We start from the raw sequence: 23,428 nt of genomic DNA on the forward strand, positions 1-23,428 counted from the left end.
CTCAACGCTGACAGGGGAACATCTAGCGGCTCTATCTCCCTCACACCTGAAGACTCCAGCGTTATATCAACCGGAGTTCAACAAAGGATCGCTGCCATTAATAATGCAGATAAAAGTTTGAGATACTCCAGGGCTTTGTCATCACTTAAACACTACTTATGTAATCCCCACTCATCTTATCAAACTAAGTTTAAGAGCTTAGCTTCTAAGCTTCTCACAGACTTTGCAATAAATTAAAAGTTTTTCATAAACAAATCAGTTAATTTGGCTTGTAGATTTTAATTTATCTAAAACAAGATAAACACTCATCTGCTCTAGATAGCTGTGAGCAGTGCTTTGTGTTGTCTTTTGCATGTGTTCTTAAATGAGTGACTCAGTTGTCCCATGCTCTTTGAAAGCCCCCTCAGGCGTCTCTTCAATTTGTGGACGATATTTTGTTGAATATCGTCCACAATAGGAGCACAGAAAGAGCCTGAAATGGTGAACCCTTCTATAAAAAGTCCTTGAGGCAGGAGCTCTCAATGGGCTTTGTTCTCTTTCAACCAACGAAGAAGAAAGCTCCATTCCGCTTCTAAGTCCTCCTGGAATATTATCATCTCCTGCTGGTTTAGACTTGTTTAGACCTGCTGCAATGTGAGAGTTGTATTCCAAACTGTCCTGTATCCATTTTGTAGGAAATATAAAAAACATTATCATTGTGAACATTATAATTGAGTGATTTTGGACATAAAAATCAATAGTTAGTGGAGACCAAAACAGAGCTAAAAGATGAGTGAATAGGAGACAAAAACACATCTCCAAAAAGCTTGCTGCCCCGTGTAGCCAAAACTCTGTTAATGTAGCTTTAAGTATGATGCATAAACGATAAGTTTAATAATAGGTGTGTCTTTCTTCTTCTGCAGAGTATCCGAGCATCAGGTTTAGTCCTGCTGGAGGCCATCCTGTGTGGAGCTCTGCTTCTCTACTTTCCGGTAAGCCTGAGACACTCGTGTGTGTGTGTGTGTGTGTGTGTGTGTGTGTGTGTGTGTGTGTGTGTGTGTGTGTGTGTGTGTGTGTGTGTGTGTGTGTGTGTGTGTGTGTGTGTGTGTGTGTGTGTGTGTGTGTGTGTGTGTGGGTATCCTTTCATGTGCTCATTTCTCGACATGTTTGTTGATAATCCTCATGCCAAGCTCCTTTGAGCTGAAAACAAAAATCTTCTCCTTGACTGAAGGTTGGCATTCAGTTTGACCTTTGGTTCACGCTGTCGCTTATTCATCTAAACCAGAACAAAGCTTCGTATCTGCATCAGCGGCACCGAGCGGGATTGTTTGCCTTGTCAGACAGTGCATACCTCAGTCCATAAATCATACCTGCCGTGTTTTCTTTTTTCACGGCCGCATGGAGCTGTGATGAGCAGTGTTTTCACAGCCACAGTGTGATAAAACGGGACTGGCAGAGACAAATATCCCAGGGCGTTTTTGGTGACCCCCTGCTAAATGTACACAGAGCAGGCCAACACCACCATCTGTTGACCAGCCTCACGCGCTGCTTCATTCAGACCTTCACACGGAATAAACTCCCGTTACGTTTTATGTGATCTTAACCTTTTAAAGTCCCAGAGGAATGGATGTTAGAGCGTCCTTAGCTTCTGAACGGTGACATATTTCTCAGTGAAACAGAATATCTGAGTGGTGGACATTTACAAGAGGGATTTAAATCAAACCCTTCACATTCGATTGGACCGCTAAAAAGTGGGCGGACTTAGAGGGTACCTCACCTGTTAGATCAGAAGGACGATTGTTAACCGTCACTGCAGCGCGCCCGGCTTCTCTCCACGCCGGAGCTCCCCGCCCACCCGCTGGCAAAACTCCTCCGATGACCCGTTCGGCTAGCTGGTCGCCTCAGGTCTCATTTGATTGGTGGATTTTTTGTTAATGCCCCTGCTTTTTTCCTTGCTATATTTGCATTTTTTCACCATTTTCATTGCTTCTTCTTGGATATGTGCTTACGATCTGGCTCTTGGTGGCTGTGTTTTTTGTTTTTTGCATTGGTTTTCAATTTTTCTTTTTTGCCCCGTATGACTTCTTGGTATTGCCTTGGTACTGAAAATGGCTTTTTGTGAGATTGAGAAAACTTTGGATGAATATATAGTGTAAAAGAGCTTAACCATGTGGAGACAATAACAGTTATTGTAATCTGCATCAGCAAAAAATCAATCGAATTTTGTTATAAATAATAAACAGTGGCATCGTTTGCTTCTGAAGCGCCTCGTTATACCGCAGATGTATTCCTGCACATGACCAGACTCTGTCCAACACCCACGTACCGTTGATTTACACAAATCTACCATTACGTCCTCCTCTTGGGTGCTCAGGGCATCGGCTAATTGCAATTTAGTTGCAATCATGTGGAGCTATATGCTTACCGAAGCAATGTCGGGTAAATGTAATTAACGGCAACTGATTTAAAGCCGGCTAATCAATGCAATTTGCTGCGACAAGGTCCTGGGAAGTAATAATGTTTGAAATTTGCAGACTGAAAGCAAACTTGGAGGTTATTGGTTAGTGAATGGATGATAATCCTGTATCCAGCTGGTGTAGTGATGCCACCAAATGCTAAGAATAGACTGCTTGTAAAAAGGTAGTACAAAGGGAACTTTCGCTATGAATCCTACCTTGTTTAGAGGTTAGATTATTCTATTGGGTTATTCTGTACCGTTGTGCTAAAAACGGTCACTGTGCACACGGCCAATGTTTTTTTTTTTGATAAAATATCTCAGCCCGATCGTGTGAGAGCAGCATCTCTCTGCATGGCTCTGTGCAGCACGCTAGATTGATCTCCACCCTGATGCATTCCCATGTCTCCCCGTGCGAATCCCACATGAGCTGCGAGCGTGAGACGCATCACTCCCAATCTAAATATAGATTCAGAAATATTCCGCCGCTGCTGCTGCTGCTGCTGCTTCTATTTTAAATAATTCCTCTGTTATTAAACAGCAGGAGATGCATCTTATCCTGCTCCCATGGCATTCGGCTTTGTGGACTAATGCAACCCCCCCCCCCCCCCCCCCCCCACACACACACACCAAAACCCCCTTTCTCTCCTGAGTGTGTCACATGCAATAACTTCATCCCCCCCAGCCCCCTGCTTTGAAATGAGAAGGGAGGAGGGAGGAACAGGGAGTGCAAGAAGGAGAGAGGCAAAAGTATGGCAGTGCCAAAGCCGGCTATTTCCGTCTGGCTGTGGAGATGAGGGGGGGGGGGGGGGGGGACACACATTTGTGATTCACAATGTGATCCCTGGATTAGCTTGCCAGCCCTGCGTTTGTCTCTTTGCAGCTTCTTATTGATGCTGCTGGGGAGGCTTAGATGGCAGCAAAGTGACAGAGTTTGGTTTGCTTGTTTTATTTTTTTCAGACTCCACCTTCTCCTCCTTCAGCCGAGACAGGAACACACACACACACACACACAGACTACTGAATCAGAGGAGCTGCATTGTAGTGCAACATGGCCTCAACTCGTCAGAAGATAGGTGCTTCTATAATAGTGGCAAATGCAAAAAGGCAGATCATTTAAACACGATTTTAATGTTTTAATGTCATAACAATATTTGCAGTTCACATGTCACACAATAGCTTGTCGAAGGGATAATACATTTGAGTATGCATATAGAAAATGGGAGGACATACTGTAGTAGAACAACAATAACAGTATAAGAAGCGTGTAAACACAGCATATGAGACTGATTTTCCCTTTGCTACTTCCTGCCCATCTGTGTGTGCACCGGTGTCGGCTGCCCCAGAGATAACGCCAGTTGCCGCTCCCTGCATGTTCTCCCCCGCGAGGCGTGTCACACCTCCTGCTCTGCCGCTTATGCATTCAGAAATGTTAACTCGCATGTAAAAGTGGTAGTCTGCAGGTTTCTATTTTTAATTTTCACGACACCTTGTTAAGCATTGAATGCCGGTGTTTTTGCAGTGCACTTCCCAGAGATTTGTTACTTGACTTGTTAGTCAGGTTTTACCTTGAATTCAACTTTGATATGATCATTGTGTATCTCAAGGATATTAAACTAAGCGGAACCACTTTAACCTCAAGGTATTTGGCAACAAGTCGTCCAACAAATACATAGTTTGGTGACTTTCTGAAAACCATTAGAGCATCTTCTAAACTAGTGCTCCTGTCGGCAAGATGACATCGTTTTAAGGCTGTTTTAAGTGTTGACCACTCGACCAACACAGTTTCTGATGAGGACAATATCTTTGTAAAAGTACCAACCTGGACATTTTTGGATCTGCCTAACATGATGACAATACTCTGAGAAGGATTACATCACTCTGCTTTCCCATGTTGATACAACCCTTGGGGTTAGGGGCAGAGTAGAGAGCATCATGTCCTGCTCAATAAATCCTTTGCTGTTTTGAAACCAGTGACCTTTGAGTACGACCCCCCCCCCCCAGGTCCTTTGTTCCTTGTCTTTCCACCTGTCCAATCTCAGCATTGTCTTGGTGCCAAGCTGGGCCGAGGTACCACCTCAGCCCAACTCAGGGCTCCGCCGTTCATGGCAGGCAGGCAGGCAGGCAGGGCCTCGCAGCACATCGGGGGGCTAATGAGAAACGGTACAGCCAGGGGATAATGTATCCTGACCTGACAGGCCATGAAACACAGTCTGCCAGCCAGTTCCCTCCTGTGCTCTCTGCTCGGCCTGCCATCCAAGCTGTTCTGACACTTTCAATCTGACTTAAGTGGATTTGGAGGGTTGCTGTTCCCTTCTCCCCCTCTCTGCAAAGTGCTGTGGAGTCCCCCCCCAAATAAAAGTTGAAGTTGAGGATACGCAGCTGCAGCTGGAGTGTTCCTTTTATCTACATGTGCAGGCAGACAGAAATGATGAGAGACTGGAAAGAGAACGATAGCGTCTCCACATGTAGGCAGGCTATTCCCTCTCTGATATGTCCCTTAGTGCCCAAGCAAGATGGGAATATCTCAGCATCTAACTGGTGATGGGGAAGGGAAGGGATTTGCGGGAGGCGAGCACCAGCCAGCCCCGAGCTCGACTGCGCAGAGTGTGAGCTGGATGTAATTTACACTCGGCCCACCTCAGGGAGCAGCGGGAGCAGAAGAAAGCATTACCTGCCTCCAGAAAAATGACCTTCCCATGTGGCAGTGGGTGTCGGCTTTCATATATAAATGGATCCATTGCTATTATAAAACCCCACCTCTCCTCCGCTGCCTCCTCCCACTCTCTCATATTGAAGGTGTTTTGAGACGGGGAATGAGCAGGAGATGATGACCAGAAAAAGCAGGCCATGGGCGGACCGGGTGTCTGTCCTTATTTCATGTCAAAGCAGTAAAAGTAGCACAAGAGCTCTGTTGTGACAGAATGATTCCCGAGGCTGCACCATCCCATCCTCTGCTCACATGGAGGCAGACACACTAAATGGCTCAAAGTCATTTTTCTCCCCTTTAGCTCGGAGCAGATTCATGAGAAACTGTGATCACAAAAGGCTGCATTGCAGCGCCGTCTGTTCTTTTGACTGGAAACGGCTAACGGTTTTAGATTTAGTCATATTAAAAATCGACAAACTGATATGTCTATACTGCGTCATTGACAGATGACTAATGTATGATATTTTATTTTGGCATTTTCATTTCAGTAAGTGCTCCATTAGTATGAGGTTGCTCTTCGAGTCGTTGTAGCTGACAATAACAATAAGTCATCATTCAAACCATAATTTAAAATTTCTACTAAGTCTAACAGAGGTACGATTTAGAGGCATTAAAACCATTTGGGTTGCACCATCAGCGTCTTAATTTTCTAAAGTTCTGACCACATTCATTGAGAGATATTAACAAATTAATATAAACACGTCTGAGAGGATTGGCAGCCACAATTCACCAGTCTACACTGCAGCGTCCTGCTGTCTTTGAGGTCTGATAAGTCAGCACAAAGGAAAATTGCTTAATGGCACCAAACAGGAAGATGTAGCTATATTGTAAAAATGTGATCTAAATTAGTATCTTTTAGCTCTTTGTTTTGGTTTTCTGAGCCAACTTAACTGTTCTAGTTCACTCTTACTACTCTCATCAACCTCATTTCCGGCTGTAGCAGGCAGTAGTTTTTGTCAACATGTCATAATGAATGCTAATGCTGCTCTGTGTCTGCTGCATTCAATTCCCGTCTCTTCTCTTTTAAAGGGTCAGAAGGTTTTGAATGTTTGATGACTCACTGTGCACTCGGGGCATTTACAACAAAGCATACAATCAAATCAGACTTTGGGCGGCTAGCTAACCACACCGGTCGTATAAAACGACACCCCATTTGAGCGTAACAAGAGCTAGACTGTAGTTCAATGACTCCTGGATGTAGTAAGTATGTAATGCTTGGATTTCCACAATATTTGAGGACAGAATAAGTCAAAAGGGCAGTTCTTTTTCTTTTTTTTTTTAAAGAACTGCCCTTTCAAAGAACACTGTAAACCGCTACAACTGATAGTGTGATCAAATATATGTAGATGTAATATGTTACCACAAAAACTGTGTTACATGCCCAAGTAAATGTAAGTAACTCTTTAGGTATAATCTCCCTATAAACCCAGTTAAGGAGTGAGCATTTCATCCATACATTGTCAATGTCTGCAGAACACCTCCAGACAAAACGTAAGCAGGTCAACAGCCGACTGTCTGTGAAGTAAGAGACAGAGTGTGTATGACAACAGACCACAGGTATTTCCACTCTCTACTGAGTGCGGTAAACTCATTTCACGGCATTGAGGGAGAGGTCTGACATCGTATGCGATCGATACGCTGTGGGACACTGACCTTCACGCGAAAGAGGATCAATCCCTGAAGCTTTCCCCGTCTTCATCGACCCCCTGCGCGCACACACATATTTGCATTTTTATTGTCTACACACTACAAGCTAATTACAAACTGCTGCTTTTCGATCCTCTTTTTTTCTAACTGCATTCGTCTAAAACAAGAATCCACCCACATGTTTTTTTAAGCGTTATTTGCTGAATATCTCCTGTCTGCCCTAGAGCGAGAGCTAATTATCTAAAGCGGTCTAGCACAAAATGATTTGTGTATGCTCCGTGGTGCATCCAGTCGGGCGTCATGTTTTGTTTGTGGGTGTGCTACCATCCTCACATGAAGCCTTCGGCGACTGCAGAGGTCCAGAGTTTGTGTTTCCATGACATTTAGCGCTAACACTAGCTGTGTTCGTGGGGTAAACCTTGCTATTATCGAAACTCCAGTTAAGGTCATATCTTAGGTCTCATGTATGCTTCAAACTAACTAGGTTGTACAACGTCTTGTACCTGTTTTGAGCGGCCATTATCAAAGGCAGGGCAAAAAGCATCACAGCCACAAGGAGAGGTGAGACACAGTGAATTGTGCAACATCACAACAGCTCCCTGGAAAGCTGCTGCTCGCACCACAGCTGGCTGTCTTGCGTCAGCGCCGTGTCAACAGGGACACTCTCTAGTGGATAACCAACCCTCTGAGTGTATGTGTGGAGCCAGCTGGTGGGTGCTGAAATGGGAGATGATTAGGAATGAAATATAACTGCAAATTAAGTGACTGTGTGTTGATTGAATGAGTAAGTGGGTGAGCGTGTGAATCTTGCTCTTGTTGTGTTTGTCTGTTCTTTTAGAGTTCCGTCACTCCAAATTCAACCAGTGATCATTGTTAAATAGATAGACGGAACAATGGATGGATGTATCCTGCATGTAAATCTGCTGGGATGTCTGTGTACTACATGTGGTATCTTTCTGTGACAGTCTTGATTTGTCTTAAATATCTGATTAAAGAAACAACATCTCAGTGGAACATGTAGCTTATCGCAGGGATTGTCTTCTCGCTGCGGCAACCTCCGGTTCTGACGAGTGAAGCCAATGAGGGAGTGTCTTAAACTTGCATTCCCTCTACTGGCCAGCAGGGGGCGACTCCTCTGGTTGCAAAAAGAAGTCTGATTGTATGACTCTACTCACTCTACTTCTCACTTGATTTATGAACTCAGTAAACATGGTAAAAGTTGATGGTCTCAATCGCTAGTTTCAAGTCTACAGCATGATATTCATTTAGTAAATTATGGTCCATTTAGAGTCAAATGGAGCATAGAGAGGAGTATGCTTTAGGGCGTGGCTTGCTGTGATTGACATGTTGCTGCTGCTACCAGAGCTGTATACGGCGTCTCTACGTCACTCCTCCACAGTCCAAATATGATAACATGCGTTCACTGGTTGCAAAAACCCAAAATGGCGATGGACGTAATCCAAGATGGCGACGGCCAAAAATCGCCGAACTCAAGGCTTCAAAACGTCAGTCCACAAACCAATGGGTGACTTCATAATAACTACCTCCACTTCTAATAAACAGTTTATGACAATATCACAGGTTCAAACCCCCAACAACAGCTAATTTTCCCATCAACAGCCATCATGTCATCGTCCAAAAACAAAACACCTGCTTAGTCACTGCCCTACGAGTCATTGTTGATAAGAGCATTAGCAACATCTGCTGTCATGTTAATGTCTCTTTCACAGGAGGCCATGTGCGTACCAATAAATGACGTCAACTAATGCGTTGTGTAATGCCAGTTCATAAAACTTCCAATAGGATGGAGAGAACTTTCATTGCTGTTGATTCAACTGTATGGCTTTTTTTTTTGAAGATGTAGTTTGTGCTGCTGTGAATTGGATTGCATTATACTGACAGGTGTTTCTATTATTTTGTCAACCCCATTTACATCAATGAGAGTAGGCAAAATAACAGAAACACCTCTCTGTGTAATGCAATACAGCTATTGGTGTTAGCGTCGTAACATCCAATAGTGGACTTACAATGATACTCTATTGGTTAAAGATCAAGAAAGGATATTTGCACTTGCTCCAAATCAAAGCAAATTAAACGTTTGAAGGAACAGTTTGACACCCACAAAGCATGGTGAACGAGACAAGTCCATGTTTTAAGACAAGCTGGGTGGGACGCCCACATCTTTGCAGACCCCAGACGTACTTAGGACAGAGCGCCCCTATTGAAAGTTGCGTCCTTACACCCAATACATATTCACAGTGCTGTTGGAAAAGGTGTGTGAATTGTTGAATTCAATATCTGGTTGAACCTCTTTTGCAGCCAAGACCTTAATGAAACGCTTGGAGAAGCCGCAGATCAAACCTGCTCACACCTCAAATGGAATTTGACCAATTCCTTCTTACGAAACAGTTTCAGTTCCACCAGGTTCTTTGTGTGTCTGCGGTGAATGGCTCACTTGAGGTCTGTCCACAGCATTTCTATTGGGTTGAGGACTTGGCTTAGACTGGGCCACTACAAAAGGTGGATTTTCTTTTTATAGAGCCATTCTTAGGTATTTTGGGTCATTGCCCTGTTGCATAATCCAACCTCTAGTGAGCTTTAGCTTGCGGACTGATACCCTGACATTTTCCAAGATATCTTGGTAAACTTGCAAATTCATCCTCTGCTCAATGATTGCAAGTTGTCCATTCTCTGAGGCAGCAGAGCAGCCCCAAATCATTACGCTCCCTCCACCGTACTTTACTGTTTGGGGGATGATTTCGTGACATTATACCGTGCTTTTCTGAAGCCAGATGTAGTGCTGTGTTTTCTTTCTAACTCCACCTTAGACTCATCCGTCCACAATATTTTTTTCCACTTGTGTTTCCCGATGCTGAGGGGTCTTTCCTTAGAGGCATGGTTCACATCAAGCATCTTGTGAATAGCAAAATGTTTGAGTGTTTTTTATAAGTCACAGGAGCTCTGATCCACACCTGCAAACTTGTTGCATTGATTGGACTCTACGTTTGCAAATTACTGGCTTAAGTAAGCTTCTGTTAAGGTGATAAACGTAGAGGTTCACTTGCAACATACACAAAGAATGTTTTAATGATGTATGCAATATGGAATGGTCCAATACAATAATGTGGGGTTATTCCTTACAACAGATTGTGTTTGTTTATTTTCATAACTTAGAAAATTCCACACAGTATACTCAGTATATGTCAGTTTAAATGCTCCGGATGGGTGTGTCATGAAGCATGTTCTGATGCCAAACTATTTCGGGAAGTTGCACTTGTTTATGTGGCTAAATGCCAGCGAAAGTTGCAACAACTAGCTCGATGTCATTTTTTGGAGCTGAGGTTCTCTGCATCAGCTATCACGCTCGACTGCGAACGGGGCTGTTATCACTTTAACATACAATTCTGCTATAAGCTTCTCATAAATGGAATATTATATAGAAGAGGTGTACATGAAAACAGGATTTTAACAGTGGTTGGAATGTAACCAAGTAGCCTACATTTACACAAGTACTGTACATAAATGCAATATCGAGGTACTTGTACTTTACTGGAGTATTTCAATTTCATGCTTGGCCTACTTCTCCACTACATCTCAGAGGGAAATATTGTATACGTGTTTCTATAACCATGGAGGTATTAAGGATAAAAGAAACCACATAATTTAGTGTCAATAGTATTAATACATAATGTATAAGACAAAGATGGTACAACATCGTTTTAGAAGGTTTATTTATTAGAAATGGCAAAAAAAAGTGAATAGAAAAACAAATTAGAATGAAAGTAAGAATCATCCACATTTATTATGTGTTCAGATGTCCTGTGTGGACAAAGTCATAGAACTGTATAACAATCAGATGAAATGCTACACTCCACTTCAATCTCAACACAAGAGGGTTAAAACAAATAGAGCAGAACAGCTTCAAATATAACATGAAAAGTAATGTAAAAGATTAAGACAGAAGCAACAAAGACACAGTGGAAAATACAGTAATATATGATCATACATGAGCATAAATACAGAGAGAATATGTGTCTCCAAAGTGTATGAACTCAGACTATAAAAACATCAAACCTAAAATCTATCAACAGAAGTCAGAATTATTGGTGGAAACAATTTCACAAGTTTTACACTGTGCAACCATTGATATATGTACATGATATATGTAATTTCATATCTTGATAACAATATATAACACGATATACCATGTTCCACCACCTGAGTGTAACCATGAGTATAATACTCGTCATCATCAATTTAGACAAAGTAATTGTGTAAAACGATATCCCGATACATGATTTCGTCACACCTATTCGTCTATCACATTCACCTTCATGACAGGTGTGTAGCAGTTAGACATTGTCGCCATGATGGTAACATTTTCACTTTCATGGGACAGAGCGGGGCCTTTTGCTTTGCCACTGACAAATGTCGTGTTTGTATTTTTGGACATCTCGTTGTAAAGATCTATATTACACTCTTTGCTGATGTCAAAGATTCCCACTGCGTACTTGTTTGACTTCACGTTTTGGTCAAATGGAACCCGGAACATCACAGCTATTTTCTTAGAGGGGTCTTTTGTAGAAATATTGAGGAGATCGTAGGTGAAGACCCCGACACAACCTCTTGCTGCGATTTGAGGTTTGCCAAACAATGCCTCTCCAGATGAGGACGGTTGAACGCTATCGGGCAGATCTTCGATGCAGCGTCCAATATGGAGGTACTTTCTAGAAATAATAGAAACATGTATGGGAACTGATTTTAAAATAAGAAAGAATATAACGAGAAAAAAAGTTGCATTTACCAGGGGTTACAAAGACTGTAGTTCGAACAATCATTTGTAAGCATGACTCTGCACTGGCGTTGTGTTGGTATCTGTTTAGCAAATTGTGATACAACTTCAACTCCGTCAGATGCCATCGATAATACACTGTCAGCATTTTGAAGGGTGTCGACTATCTCCATTTCTGCAGTGTGATCACCTGCTCAGACAGAGGTATTAATAAAATAAGATGTCGCTTTAAAATCACTTCCACAAATGTGAACGGAATAACATTCCTGCCATGAACTCGTCCGTTGTGATGAGAAGCTGATAGTTCAGAGTTATTTCCTTAGACCTACCTGGTTATTCTTAACTGGGATGAAGTCCTCTGAAGAACAGCTGAAAGCTCTGGCTGTCAGCCTTTAAACTTGCCTTTTTATACAGGTGATGGAGGTTAATCCCTGGTTCTCCAGGAAGTTGGATAGGAATTTCCAGTAACTGTAAACACCCACACATACCTGATGGTATAATGTTGGCAGAGGAATGTGACTCCACCTCTCCAGAAGACATAAGAGATAGCAGAGGCCTGAAAGGTATTACTTTATTAAAAGCTGTTTATGAATGTCTGTTACAAATTTCTTGGGAAACTTGTCCAATAGTTGTTGAGACATTTCAATGAAACCCAACAAATAGAGTAGATGCTGAGATTCTCCACAAGGTTTGTGAAAACTGAACCTGATCACCAAACTCCAAAGACCCAGCACGGCGACAAGTCTACGGCTTAATCTACTGAACATTTCAATTTGTGTTGTTTGCATCAAGCAGAATGCAGCGGCTCAGGTTGTGTTTTGGCAGATTTTACAAGAAAACCAGGTGATGCTCATCGTTCAACATGCCAGTCCAATCGAAAGTATTTAGCTCTCATGTTGCCAAGTGAGTTATGAAACAAAGGTTGTGTAACTTGGTATAGTGACAGAAACCTCTGTGGGAGACGGCTGAGTCCAGTTTATTTTATCCATGAGCCTAACTGAGGTTTAACTTTAATCAAGTAAACTTAAACAAACAAACCCTCCCTGGTAAAGAGAAGATACAGTGAGTCATATTGGTCCTTTTTTTTTTGTTCACCACATGGTAAAGCCCGGTTTTGCATAATTCTGTGTGAAGAACGCTGCATTAGTATTTGCTCGTTATTATCAATTTAAGCAAAGTAATTGTGTATCACGATATCTTGATAAATCCTCAAATTGAATATCGGCTCTCCGTCTATCACACGCACCTTCACGGTTGGTTTGTAGCCGTCAGCCATCGTGGCCATGATGGTAACACTTTCATGGGACAGACTGGGGCCTTCTGCTCTGCCTCTAACAAATGTTGGGTCTGTATTTTTGAAGTGTGCAGACAACAAGAGGGAAAAAAAAGACAGGACAGTTAACACAAGTTTCGTCAAGAGGATAAGGTGTTGTTAGTTGTCGTGTTTTTCTGTGTGTGTGTGTGTTCCACACTGTCGGTCCTTGAAAGACGAAGTAGCCTCTTCCAAATGTGCCATTGTGCACTTCCACAACTTAAAATACTTTTCATCTGCCCGTGGAAGCTAAGCTGTTTCTCTTCTCAGGTGTGCGTCTGTAGAACACACTGTTCTGTTTGCTAGTTTCCACCTGACAAAGCTTTGTCTTGGAGGGCAGATGCAGAACCGGGTTGTATTGAGTCGGGTGTCTGGGGAGCCTGGAGTCCAGACCGGCGGGTGAACGTGATGGTCGGGGCCGACATCCAGCTGGGACGTGTTCACCTGCCTAGAAAACCAGAGATATTCTATTGAAATATGGCCTCGGTACCAGTTATGAAACCGGTGCCATTGGAGCCGAGAGAAAATTAACCATACTTTGGTGTTGAGGGAGATCTTGAGTAGATAATAAGGAGAATATAGTATATGAAACAAAACTCAAACCCTCTATACTAAAGAGAAATCTGAAATCAACACCATTACTCAGCTTGTGTACAAGATATTTAGTCAACTGATCCATAGAGGGAACCATAAGTGCATCTTTGGAGGGAAGGGGAAAACAACACTGCATGGAAATGCTATTGACTCTGAATTCCCCCCAAAAAAATCAGAAACAGTTGCTGTTACACTGATCTGATATTGTTGAAATGTAGAATAATAAACCGATTTTAAATGTTGGGTGCTGAGAGGGCTGCTAGACGTTGGCAACGACGCTCACTCAGCATTTCCAGGAGCCTTTACTCACGCTGTAACTGAGAGGAGACAAAGAGGCGGGAGGCAGGCAGAAGAGTAGTAAGTGTGTTGATAATTGTCTCCTCGATATTGATGTCCATTAGATAGGTATAAAGCACCCTGCTCCTCTCAATCCCCCCACATACACACAGCACCAGATCCTCTTCCCTTCCCACAGCGCTGAATCTAAGATTCCCAGCACTTAGCATTGATTATTAATGGAAGGTTTGAAAAGAAAGGGGGGCAGAAAGTGATCTCTTTATGCACACTGGCGTTAAGAGAAACACGTCGGGGGGGTTCAGCCGATCTCTTCCCAGAAACCCGACTGATGGAAAGTGCATGTCTTGTGTAAAGAATTTCTGCTGAGAATCGTTTGGTCTGAGGGGTCATGGCGATGTTTGAGGACAATGATCACGCTTACTTTTGCCCTAGAATATGTGTATTGACATTAGTCTGAGCAGCACTGGGGGGGACAAGACACAATTTGGGACTGCAATCTGCATCCCGTTGTGCAACCCTGTTGTACGATGACATTAAAATAACCTTGTAACCTTCATGGACAAAAAATTTGAAGAAAACTAAATCTCCAACGAAGACAGACAGCAGGTGAGATCTCACCATTAGCTAAATGTGTGAACAACTCTTTATGACGACTCATTCAGACGGCTTGGAGTCGAGGGGAGGGAGCAGATAACACCTCCCCCTCTCCGTCTCATCACAGACGACATCAGTCTTTAACTGGCACGTGAAAGAGATCCAGATGTTGTTTTCTAGTTTATCTAAAAAGTGTTTTCCCTCGGTGCGTTTTTACTCATCTTCCGTCCCTGCGGAGTTAAATGTGCGTCAGCAAGTTGCTCAGCGCCGGCTGGGCCCGGCTATCTCTTCATCGGCTCCTGGTCCTCTTCCTCCATTAAATAAATAAATAAAAGAATGCACTGAGGAGCAGTTACGCATTGTTATTTAGATATTTTCTTTGAGCTCACAAGTTTCGGTGTCCATGGAAATTCTAAAATAGTAGTTTTAGTAGTTTTAGAAGCTTCTCCATCAGCATGAAACACCCTGTATGCATTTAAGATGAACAACGGAGCACTCATCTATTCATTATTTGCTCTGTGCCACATTCCCTTTGCAAAGCTGAGTCAACTGGAGCGAGCTTTCTTTTGACTCGGAGGTTTCTGCGTCTGGTTCGGCCAGCCTGAGTGAGCAGACGTGGATGTGGGCCACCCTTCCTCCTGTGGGGGTCCTCCGCGGCCCTCGACTGAACTCGAACCTATAGTGTGCAAAAAATATCCACATGCCTGCGTCTTCTCCGCAGCCTGGGGGGGAACGCAATAATGCCTCGGCTAATCCGATTAACATTAACAATCCCAAAGGGGAAATCGCTGCACATCTGCAACGGACCGATAATTATGTTGCCTCAGATGTTTGTTTCTTTATGTCTTTGGAAGACCATCAGTGTTTCATTTTGTTTTTTTTTATTGCTAATGTTGAAATCGCCTTCATTTCAGTCTCTCTTATCCATTAAATCTTACATCTGAGGCGATTTACTGAACACAGAATGGAAAAATGCTTAATTGCTGTATTATGCAACGATTGCACTTGTTTACTCGGGCGACATGAAAGGATATCGCAGCACTGGCTGCACCATTGCAACGTATTTGGGGCAGTTTAGCAGACGAACAGCGGGGCGCAGTAAGTTATCGCGAGGGTGGAGCTCACACTGTCCTGGGAAGTCCTGGAGAAAAAAAAGCCAATAAGACGACCACATATTGTCAAAAATACCGTTTCAAGTTCAAGAAGAAACTTGTTTGCTTGATTGCATAACATTTAAAATTCCCTTTGATAGTTTGATGGTGGCACAGGAAGTGGAACAAGTTGATCTTGTCTTAGCACTTGCTATGTGTTACAAACCACCATTTAAATAAGATTACTCTGTACAATCAGGCAGCAATTTCCCAATACTTAAGGCTTCTTCTGTCCTCTTGCAGGTTGGGATTCTCTATTTCCAGCCGAGTGTTTTCCGCTGCATCCTGCTGCGATGGGTTCGACTGCTGGGCTTTGCTACCGTCTACGGGACACTGACTCTTAAGTTGTACAGGTAACACACACACATCTACACAAAACCATTTGTCCAACGTCATTTTCCATCCGAGGAAATCGGATTACATTGACCTCTTTAAGTGCAATTACGCTGTGTCTTACGCGTTAGCTCCTTGTAAAAGTAGGTGCCTCGTGAAGTGTGGAGGGCAGCATGTTCCTCTGCTAATTCATCACCAGACTACACCGCCGCACATGTTTAGGGGCGAATTCACTGCCTCATTATGTGGAAGAGGGAAATGCCAAGTAAAAGTAATTAAGACAACGCGGGGTGCTTTGGCCCCAAATGATCCCCCATACATAACGTAGTATTGAATGATGGCTGGCAAGAAACAAACTGGGAGACAAATGTGTGAGATCAGAGGAAGCGAAAGGACAGCTGGAGGGATACAGTGAGGGAGGGGCTTTATCCAGCACTGAATAATCTATAATGAGACAGGGGGGGGGTCTGCTGCATTTAAAGTAATGCACTTAAAATAGTTAATCTGAGGGTTTTTCAGGTGAACCTGTCGAAAAGGCCCAATGAAGATGCTGATGAAGGGGATGTGGCTAATGCGAGCGGGAGTCGAGTAAACCCTCAGAGATGCAAGTTAACATATTACACAGATCAATTTTTGATGGGGGGCTCATTAGCAGTGGACACTTCATCAATGTGCGTGAAGGGCACAGCCTAAGAATAGCGATGGCTGTTTGAGTTTAATTCCTGTTACACGGTCTTTGTGTTTGTGTCTGTGGAGTTAAAGCTGCATACTGTCGTGTAGAAACGCTCAGAATAACCGGTGAATGATGATGCATTTCAGGGCTGGACAAACATCAAACCTGGAGGAGAAATAATACATTCTTAAGTACTTCAGCTCATTGCTATATGACTTTAATCGAGTATTTCTGAGTTTACTCCTCCGTCGTAAATCACTGGTTAAAATCTATTTTAAAATGTGACATTTTCTTCCAAACTAAACCACAGTTTGGGTAATTTGTCTGACAAAATCAATCATAAGAACTTGTCTGATCTGGTCGCCCTATTGGCCGAACATTTGTCAATCATTCAAGGTGACTATTTTCTGATGTGCCTCACTCATATTTATATTTAAGCTTTTTTTAGGGCAAAGAAAAACTACTTGTTTACGCTAGAGCTTCATTTGGCTTGGCTCGGAGGAATGGCTTGTCACCAAAATACATCACATCAATCATCAAAGCAGAGCGTCGGTATTTATGACGGTAATTAAAATCATATGGTGTGGATTTCAAAGAAACCAGCGTAGACTGTTGCGAGGAAACCGGATGCAAACAAAGTGGCAGTACCTGCTCCTTTACTTCTGAGACACAAATCATAAGAGGTCCATGTCATATTTATGGGTTTGGACAAATAAAAAAAAGGAATAGTCCCAAAGTTTTTGAGAGTCAAGGGTAACAACCTGCTGTAGAGACAGCATTTTAGATTATAGGCAAGGCAAGTTTATTTTTATTGCACATTTCAGCAAAAAGGCAATTCAAAGAGCTTTAAATAAAACATCAAAAGACAAAAAAGAGGACTGCAAAAGAAACACATTCATGTAAATACAATTTAAATAAAAACAAGCTAAAATAGATTAAGACAGTTATGTAATAGAGTAAAACAGTGCATTATATAATAAAAGGCAGCAGCAAACAGCGTGTCAAAACAGTGCATTATATAATAAAAGGCAGCAGCAAACATTAGGATAAGAGATAGTTTGGTAAAGTAACATCAGTAGGTCATAATGCATTGAATCCCTTTCCCTCTAGCTCTTGTCTTTTGCTGTCATCTCTTATATCTGCACATATAAGGGTTGCTAAAGGGCCTTCTGGGAAATGTAGGAACTCGATTAGAGAAGTAGGCCTCAGGAGAGTTCAGGTGAGGGGGATGGAAGGTGAACGTTGTCCCTTCTTTGTGTGGTCTTTACAGTTGGAATTATTCCTGCCATAATCTACAATGATGATTTTTTTTTTGTGATGGTCTCAAAGCGAACTTCTTTCCGCCCCCCCCCCCCCCCCCGCAGGGTGCTGAAGGTGTTCCTGTCCCGTACCGCCCAGAGGATCCCCTACATGACCAGCTGGCGAGTGCTGCGTCTGCTGGGCATCATCCTGCTCATCGTCTGCTGGTTCCTGGTGGCCTGGACATCTGCCGTCTGTCAGAACCCGGACAGGAAGTTGGCGCTCATCGACGTGGGCTACACGCCCGACGGGCTGCAGTTCAGCATGTGCCTGCTGGACCGCTGGGACTACATGATGGCTGTCGGTAAGCCCTCTGCCTTGACTTACACACACTGAACTCTGCGTGCGAGTGGGTTATCTGAGGTTACTCGTGGCATTAAATCAAGAAGTAATTAGTTTGACGTGAAAAGCATTTTGAGAGAGACAAGAAAAGAGAAGATGGATGAGTGAAACAGTTTGCCCCCATCTACATTTGGCGATGATATCGCACTTCCCAAAAGTAGACGTTAATCCCCTCCACCGGGTGCTACACTTTTTTGGATATTTCCCTGTGCTGTGTGAGGAGGAGAGGGCAGATGAGAAATCAAAGATGCTCGGAGGAAAGCAGCAACTCGCAGTGAGGAAATCCGCATGCTGTTTTTACGTCTGCTGACTCGGGCTTAAACGAGAGAGAACCGAGGTCCTTTTGTACTTCTGGGAAAACAGATGGACCCCCAGCAGAGCCGTCATGCTGCGATACTGTATACCGAAGGCACATTTTCATTCTGTTCATTAGGAGGTAGAAATCGGTCGGTAATTGGGTAGTGCAAGTCAGCGCTGACGTCACTTCATGCAGCTCATAAATTACAAAAAAACACCAAGACGCAATAAATCTTTCTGATTTAGAAATCCGCACCTGCAAACACTCGCAGTGAGAGGTGTAATTGTAATACATTTTGACATTTTTTTTGCTTTACATAACATTGAAAAAAGCTAGTTTCAAACCAGAAATGATTTATTATTTAGCACACTTTATTAAAACTGCAGCTTCAGCGTTGCAATGATGTGTTGATTTAATCTAAAACATTATTTTCCATTTAATTACATTTGCCTCATGTTTTTGTAGACCCTCCAGCATTTCTATGGTTACTGTGTAAAAAAACGTCCTTTTAAAGTCATTATGTCGGATTTTTCCCTAATATTTAAGGCACCTTTTAAAAAGGGTTTATAAATTGACATTGTTAGTAGTTAAAATGTTGTTTAGAATTTGAATGTCAATGTCATGAATGAAGCTTTGATCTATTCGGTCCAGCCAAACTAAGAAACGGATCTCTATTGGAAATTGAAAGCTGTGGATTTTTTCATTCATTTTAGATATTTTGATCTTCACATGCCCTCACACAAGCATGACAGATATCTCTTCTGTGAGTGGCCAATTGCATCAAATGCTCACAGTTGCTCTTGTTGTGAGGAATACATGCAATTCACTCCCTACAGTTCAAGCAAAGGACACAATATATATATGTGAAAATAAGGGCAGCATGTTTATTGCTTGGCTGCCTAGGAGACATTACACGGAGTTGCCATGGAGGTGCACAGGGACTCACTTATTGTCCAGAGAATACAACCACAGCTGTTACAAATGAGGGCATTCTCCCGTGTTGTTGCACTGCGTACAAATGTTCACTGTGTTCACCGCCTCTCTCTCTTTCTCGCGTCGCAGCTGAGTTCCTCTTCCTGCTGTGGGCGGTGTACCTGTGCTACGCGGTGAGGACGGTGCCGTCGGCGTTCCATGAGCCGCGCTACATGGCCATCGCTGTTCACAACGAACTGGTCCTGACGGCGATATTCTACGTCATCAGGTGAGAACTCCTCCTCACACTCATCTGGATGGCTTAGTGGATGTATGTGTGGCTTAAAATGACAAAATTGTATGCAGAGGCATGAATATTTGAGATAGATATCAATGGAAACCCTGAGAGGTAGGTGAGAATGTTTTTTTTTTCCAATCTTCTTAAGTTGCTTAAAAAATATTTTTCATCTCTAAAAACGGGTGGGGGAAAAACATTTTGGCAGGTCAATTTTATTTTATTTTATTTTATTTTATTTTAATGTTTGTTGGTGTAATATTAATTTTGACCACAAGAGACTGAAGCTACCCCATGTTCTAAATAGGATTAAAAACAATCATGTTTTCTTCTAGGTGAGTTTTTAATTCCTTGCACGCTAAACACAAAGTACATATTTTGTGTGTTAGCAAGTTATATTAAATCAAACTGCACCTGTTTCACAGATGAAAAAGAAGTAAGTAACTGAAAAGATTATCCTGTCAAAACCTGTTTTTAGCACAGTGTCCACTCGGGGCTTCCGTAGTATCTGAAAACCTCAGCAAAGAAATATTATGTGAATTGTTCCTTTAAACTTAGACGTCAGGCTCCATTTTAATAGTCCTGCTGCAGTAACCCCCACCCATCTGGAGCTCCACGGAAGATAAAACAAACATAATTACCACCAAAAGCATCTTCTTTATCATCCAGATGCTGTCACGTTCCCCATGCACTCCATATTTAATATCTTAGACTTTGATTGCCCTCCGCTGTTGTCATGTTGACGTTTCTGTCCTCCAGTAGCGTGTCTCATTTCCATCACATACAGGCTCAACCCTTCTGTTCATCTGTGTCTTTTTATTGTAGTCAAATCGTCCTTCTCCCTCAAGTGTACGTGTCAAATAGCAGAGGCGTGCACTTTATAAATGAGGCGTTTTCAGCTGACACCGCCGCAGCCAGTCCTAGCTGGAGTCCCCCTAATTGAGAGCTCAGCTCCATCACATTATTTACTAATGAACCATGTCAGAATGATTTATGTTGGGTTTTTTCAAGATGGAAAATAATAGCGTGAATTATTGGCAGCCATATTTCAGTTATAAATTAACCTCCATTATACCAGAAAAAAAAGAGTTTTTCCCCTTTTTGATGGTATTTGAACATCTGGCTCTTTGTGATTACCGTGCCGACCCTTTAAATCTGCCTCGTCAGCCTTGTTGTGAGGCTTTTCTCTCTGCAGAAAACGGCCAAACGAGATGCTTAATAAATTGGAAAGTAGCCTGGTGTGGCTATTTATTTCTGCTGGCTGCCTCCAGAGACCACAGCGCACACCGGCACTTGTTAGAGGCATCTGGCGTCCATTTGTGTTCACTTACAGAACCCGCTGTTTGATCCCACAGTGACCAGTTAAGACTTCCCCCGTCTGCCGTGATGGTCATCGGGGTTTTTAGCCGGGTCCAGGTGTGAGTGTGACGCTAAGAGAAAGTGAAGGGGAGCGTCACATCTGGAGCTGGAGGCGTGAGTGATGGGGAAGTGTTTCAGTGAGACGCTGCAGGCTGAGAGGAGACAGCATGCCAGCGTTATTAAATCCTCATCTGCACTGAAACCCCTCGCAGAACATGAATGAGGGAAGACTTCAAAGCTTTGGGACATTTCATGCGATGGACCTTTGCCTTCGTTCACATCTCCAAAGCTATTACCGCATAACCGTTCCTTAATTAGCCATTTGCCAACTTCAACAACGTAATGAGCCTGCGAGATGACATTTGCTTCGATAGAGGCTCTCTGGTGGTTGAATTAGCATCTGACGGGTCATACCTTCACATCTGTAGTGCGCACGGGGCCTCGCTGTGCTGGAAGCCTGTTAGTGCATTTCAAATAAAAAAGGCTGCAGCACTGCTATTGTTTCCGCCAGTGATTTTCTCCTTTTCCAACACTGCTGTATTATTGTGTGGTGTATAAATAGGCCGAATCTTGTGACCAGATCAAGGTCGCTCTTTGTGAATCCAATTGAAAGAATGAGGGAAAATATTGTGTCCTTGCCGGTCGAAAAGGATCATCCAAGAATTGACGCCTCGACAGACGGTGTATAAATCTACTTTGGCTGAAAACCCATTAAGTGTGCTGGTCGCTGTCTCTCCCGGCTCCATCTGGATCTAAGAGGTTTACTGCAGACGGAGCAACGTCTATGAATATCACAGCATAATTTAGTCATACTTCACTGCATTTACTGTACGTACGTTTGGAGTTTGACAATCCGCTATCATAAAGATGTTTACGATGTGTTTATTAACAAAACTGTTGAACCGGGGGGGAAAAAAAGATGTGAGCACATACTGAACTGTAGATGAACACGGTGAGGTTGATAAATGACTGCATTATTATTATTATTATTATACCAACTGTAGTATAACCAATAGGAAAGCTATCTGAAGCATCAATCTTTAACATTTCAGTCATGGTTGATTTAGAATTTGTATTTGATTTAAAACAAAGGAATTGTGCTTAAAACCTAAATGCACTGCAGGCCTCAGATTTGAAGTGCCAACACCCCAGAACCAGAAGTACAGACATCCAGGTGTTAATCCTGAAAATATATAAATATTGCAATACTTTTCATCGGTAGGCCATAGGCTCAATCACCATTGTGTTACCTCCTTCGACGATAGACAGAGACACTTACTTAAAATCTTTGCTGTCATTACTTCAACATGAGGTAAATATCTGGGTATCCCTGCTCTTGTATTCCTACAATATATTTCTCTCTCTTTCCTGTTTCTCACGTCCTGCATATCTTTCCTCTTTGTTTCCTCTGTACGTCCTGACAGGTTCACTCTCGCTCCAGAGCTCCATCCAGACTGGATGCTGCTGCTGTTCTTCACCCACACCCACTTAACTGTCACAGTAACACTGGGTCTACTACTCATCCCGAAGGTAAACACCCACAACAAACAGCAACAAAAGTCTGGCTTTTCTTTGTTAACAAAGCCCTACAAATTTAACAAATGCTAAATTAAATAAATATTATATATATTGCTTATTCTCAACAAATCCCATGAAAAGACCAAAACACACAATGTAAGTAATGTCTATGTTTAATTTCTCTGTGCCGGAGAACTCCATTGCTGTCCAGAAACTATTAAAAACACATCAATGAGCTGCACCTTTTCTTTGGGTGACACATGTATTCATGTGCAGCTGAAAATAGTCCCTAACAAATACACTATTTACTCCTGTTTGAGTGGCGTTCGTTAAAAGCTTCAGCGCACAGCTGCTGTAGGAAATAACTTTTTGTATGCCTCCTCACCAGTTCCTGTTTGCTGGCGCTCACATGAGAGACGACATAGTCTCCGAGGCCTACGAGGACGAGCTGGACATGGGTCGCTCCGGGTCGTATCTCAACAGCAGCATCACGTCGGCGTGGAGCGAACACAGTCTGGATCCCGAGGACATTCGGGTGAGCTGCGTTTCCTTTTGACCTTTCACTCTCCATTGCATAACCTGGTGACATCTTTTGAATCCTCTGAAAATACTGAGCCATGGCAGTTTTTTATTGCAGACACCAGAGGAAACGGGCCATCTCAGTTCTATTAATGGCTGTGGCGTAAGGTCTTGCAACAGTCTTTGGGAAAAACGTACCAACGTGAGCAGAGATTTCCATTTGTCTGTTAGAGCCGAAGAAGTCTCTCAACCAAAAGATTTACCAGAAGTTATTCACTGTACCAGATGTGCATAGAGACAGAAATACGAGAAATTTAAAGACCTGAGCTTCGAGGCTGTTTCAGACCTA

The 23,428-nt window shown here is 42.8% G+C and overlaps 1 protein-coding gene and 1 pseudogene across 2 annotated transcripts in view; one reads left to right on the top strand and one right to left on the bottom strand.

The window, feature by feature from the left end:
* The window catches only part of gpr158a (G protein-coupled receptor 158a), a 56,282-nt gene that overhangs the window by 30,691 nt on the left and 2,163 nt on the right, over positions 1-23,428 (top strand). The window contains exons 5-11 of one of the 2 annotated variants that reach the window (XM_076080638.1): positions 903-971; positions 15,775-15,884; positions 17,902-18,140; positions 19,539-19,677; positions 22,467-22,572; positions 22,949-23,095; positions 23,198-23,281. In XM_076080638.1, the coding sequence (XP_075936753.1) occupies positions 903-971; positions 15,775-15,884; positions 17,902-18,140; positions 19,539-19,677; positions 22,467-22,572; positions 22,949-23,095; positions 23,198-23,281 (894 nt within the window). The remainder of the gene's footprint in view (positions 1-902; positions 972-15,774; positions 15,885-17,901; positions 18,141-19,538; positions 19,678-22,466; positions 22,573-22,948; positions 23,096-23,197; positions 23,282-23,428) is intronic. The other variant, XM_076080639.1, reaches the window with a different exon arrangement.
* Positions 11,101-12,859, bottom strand: LOC142937761 (DELTA-sagatoxin-Srs1a-like; annotated as a pseudogene).

This window comes from Anarhichas minor, unplaced genomic scaffold (genome assembly GCF_050575085.1).
Source record: "Anarhichas minor isolate MPS153535 unplaced genomic scaffold, ASM5057508v1 ptg000074l, whole genome shotgun sequence".
NCBI lineage: Eukaryota > Metazoa > Chordata > Actinopteri > Perciformes > Anarhichadidae > Anarhichas > Anarhichas minor.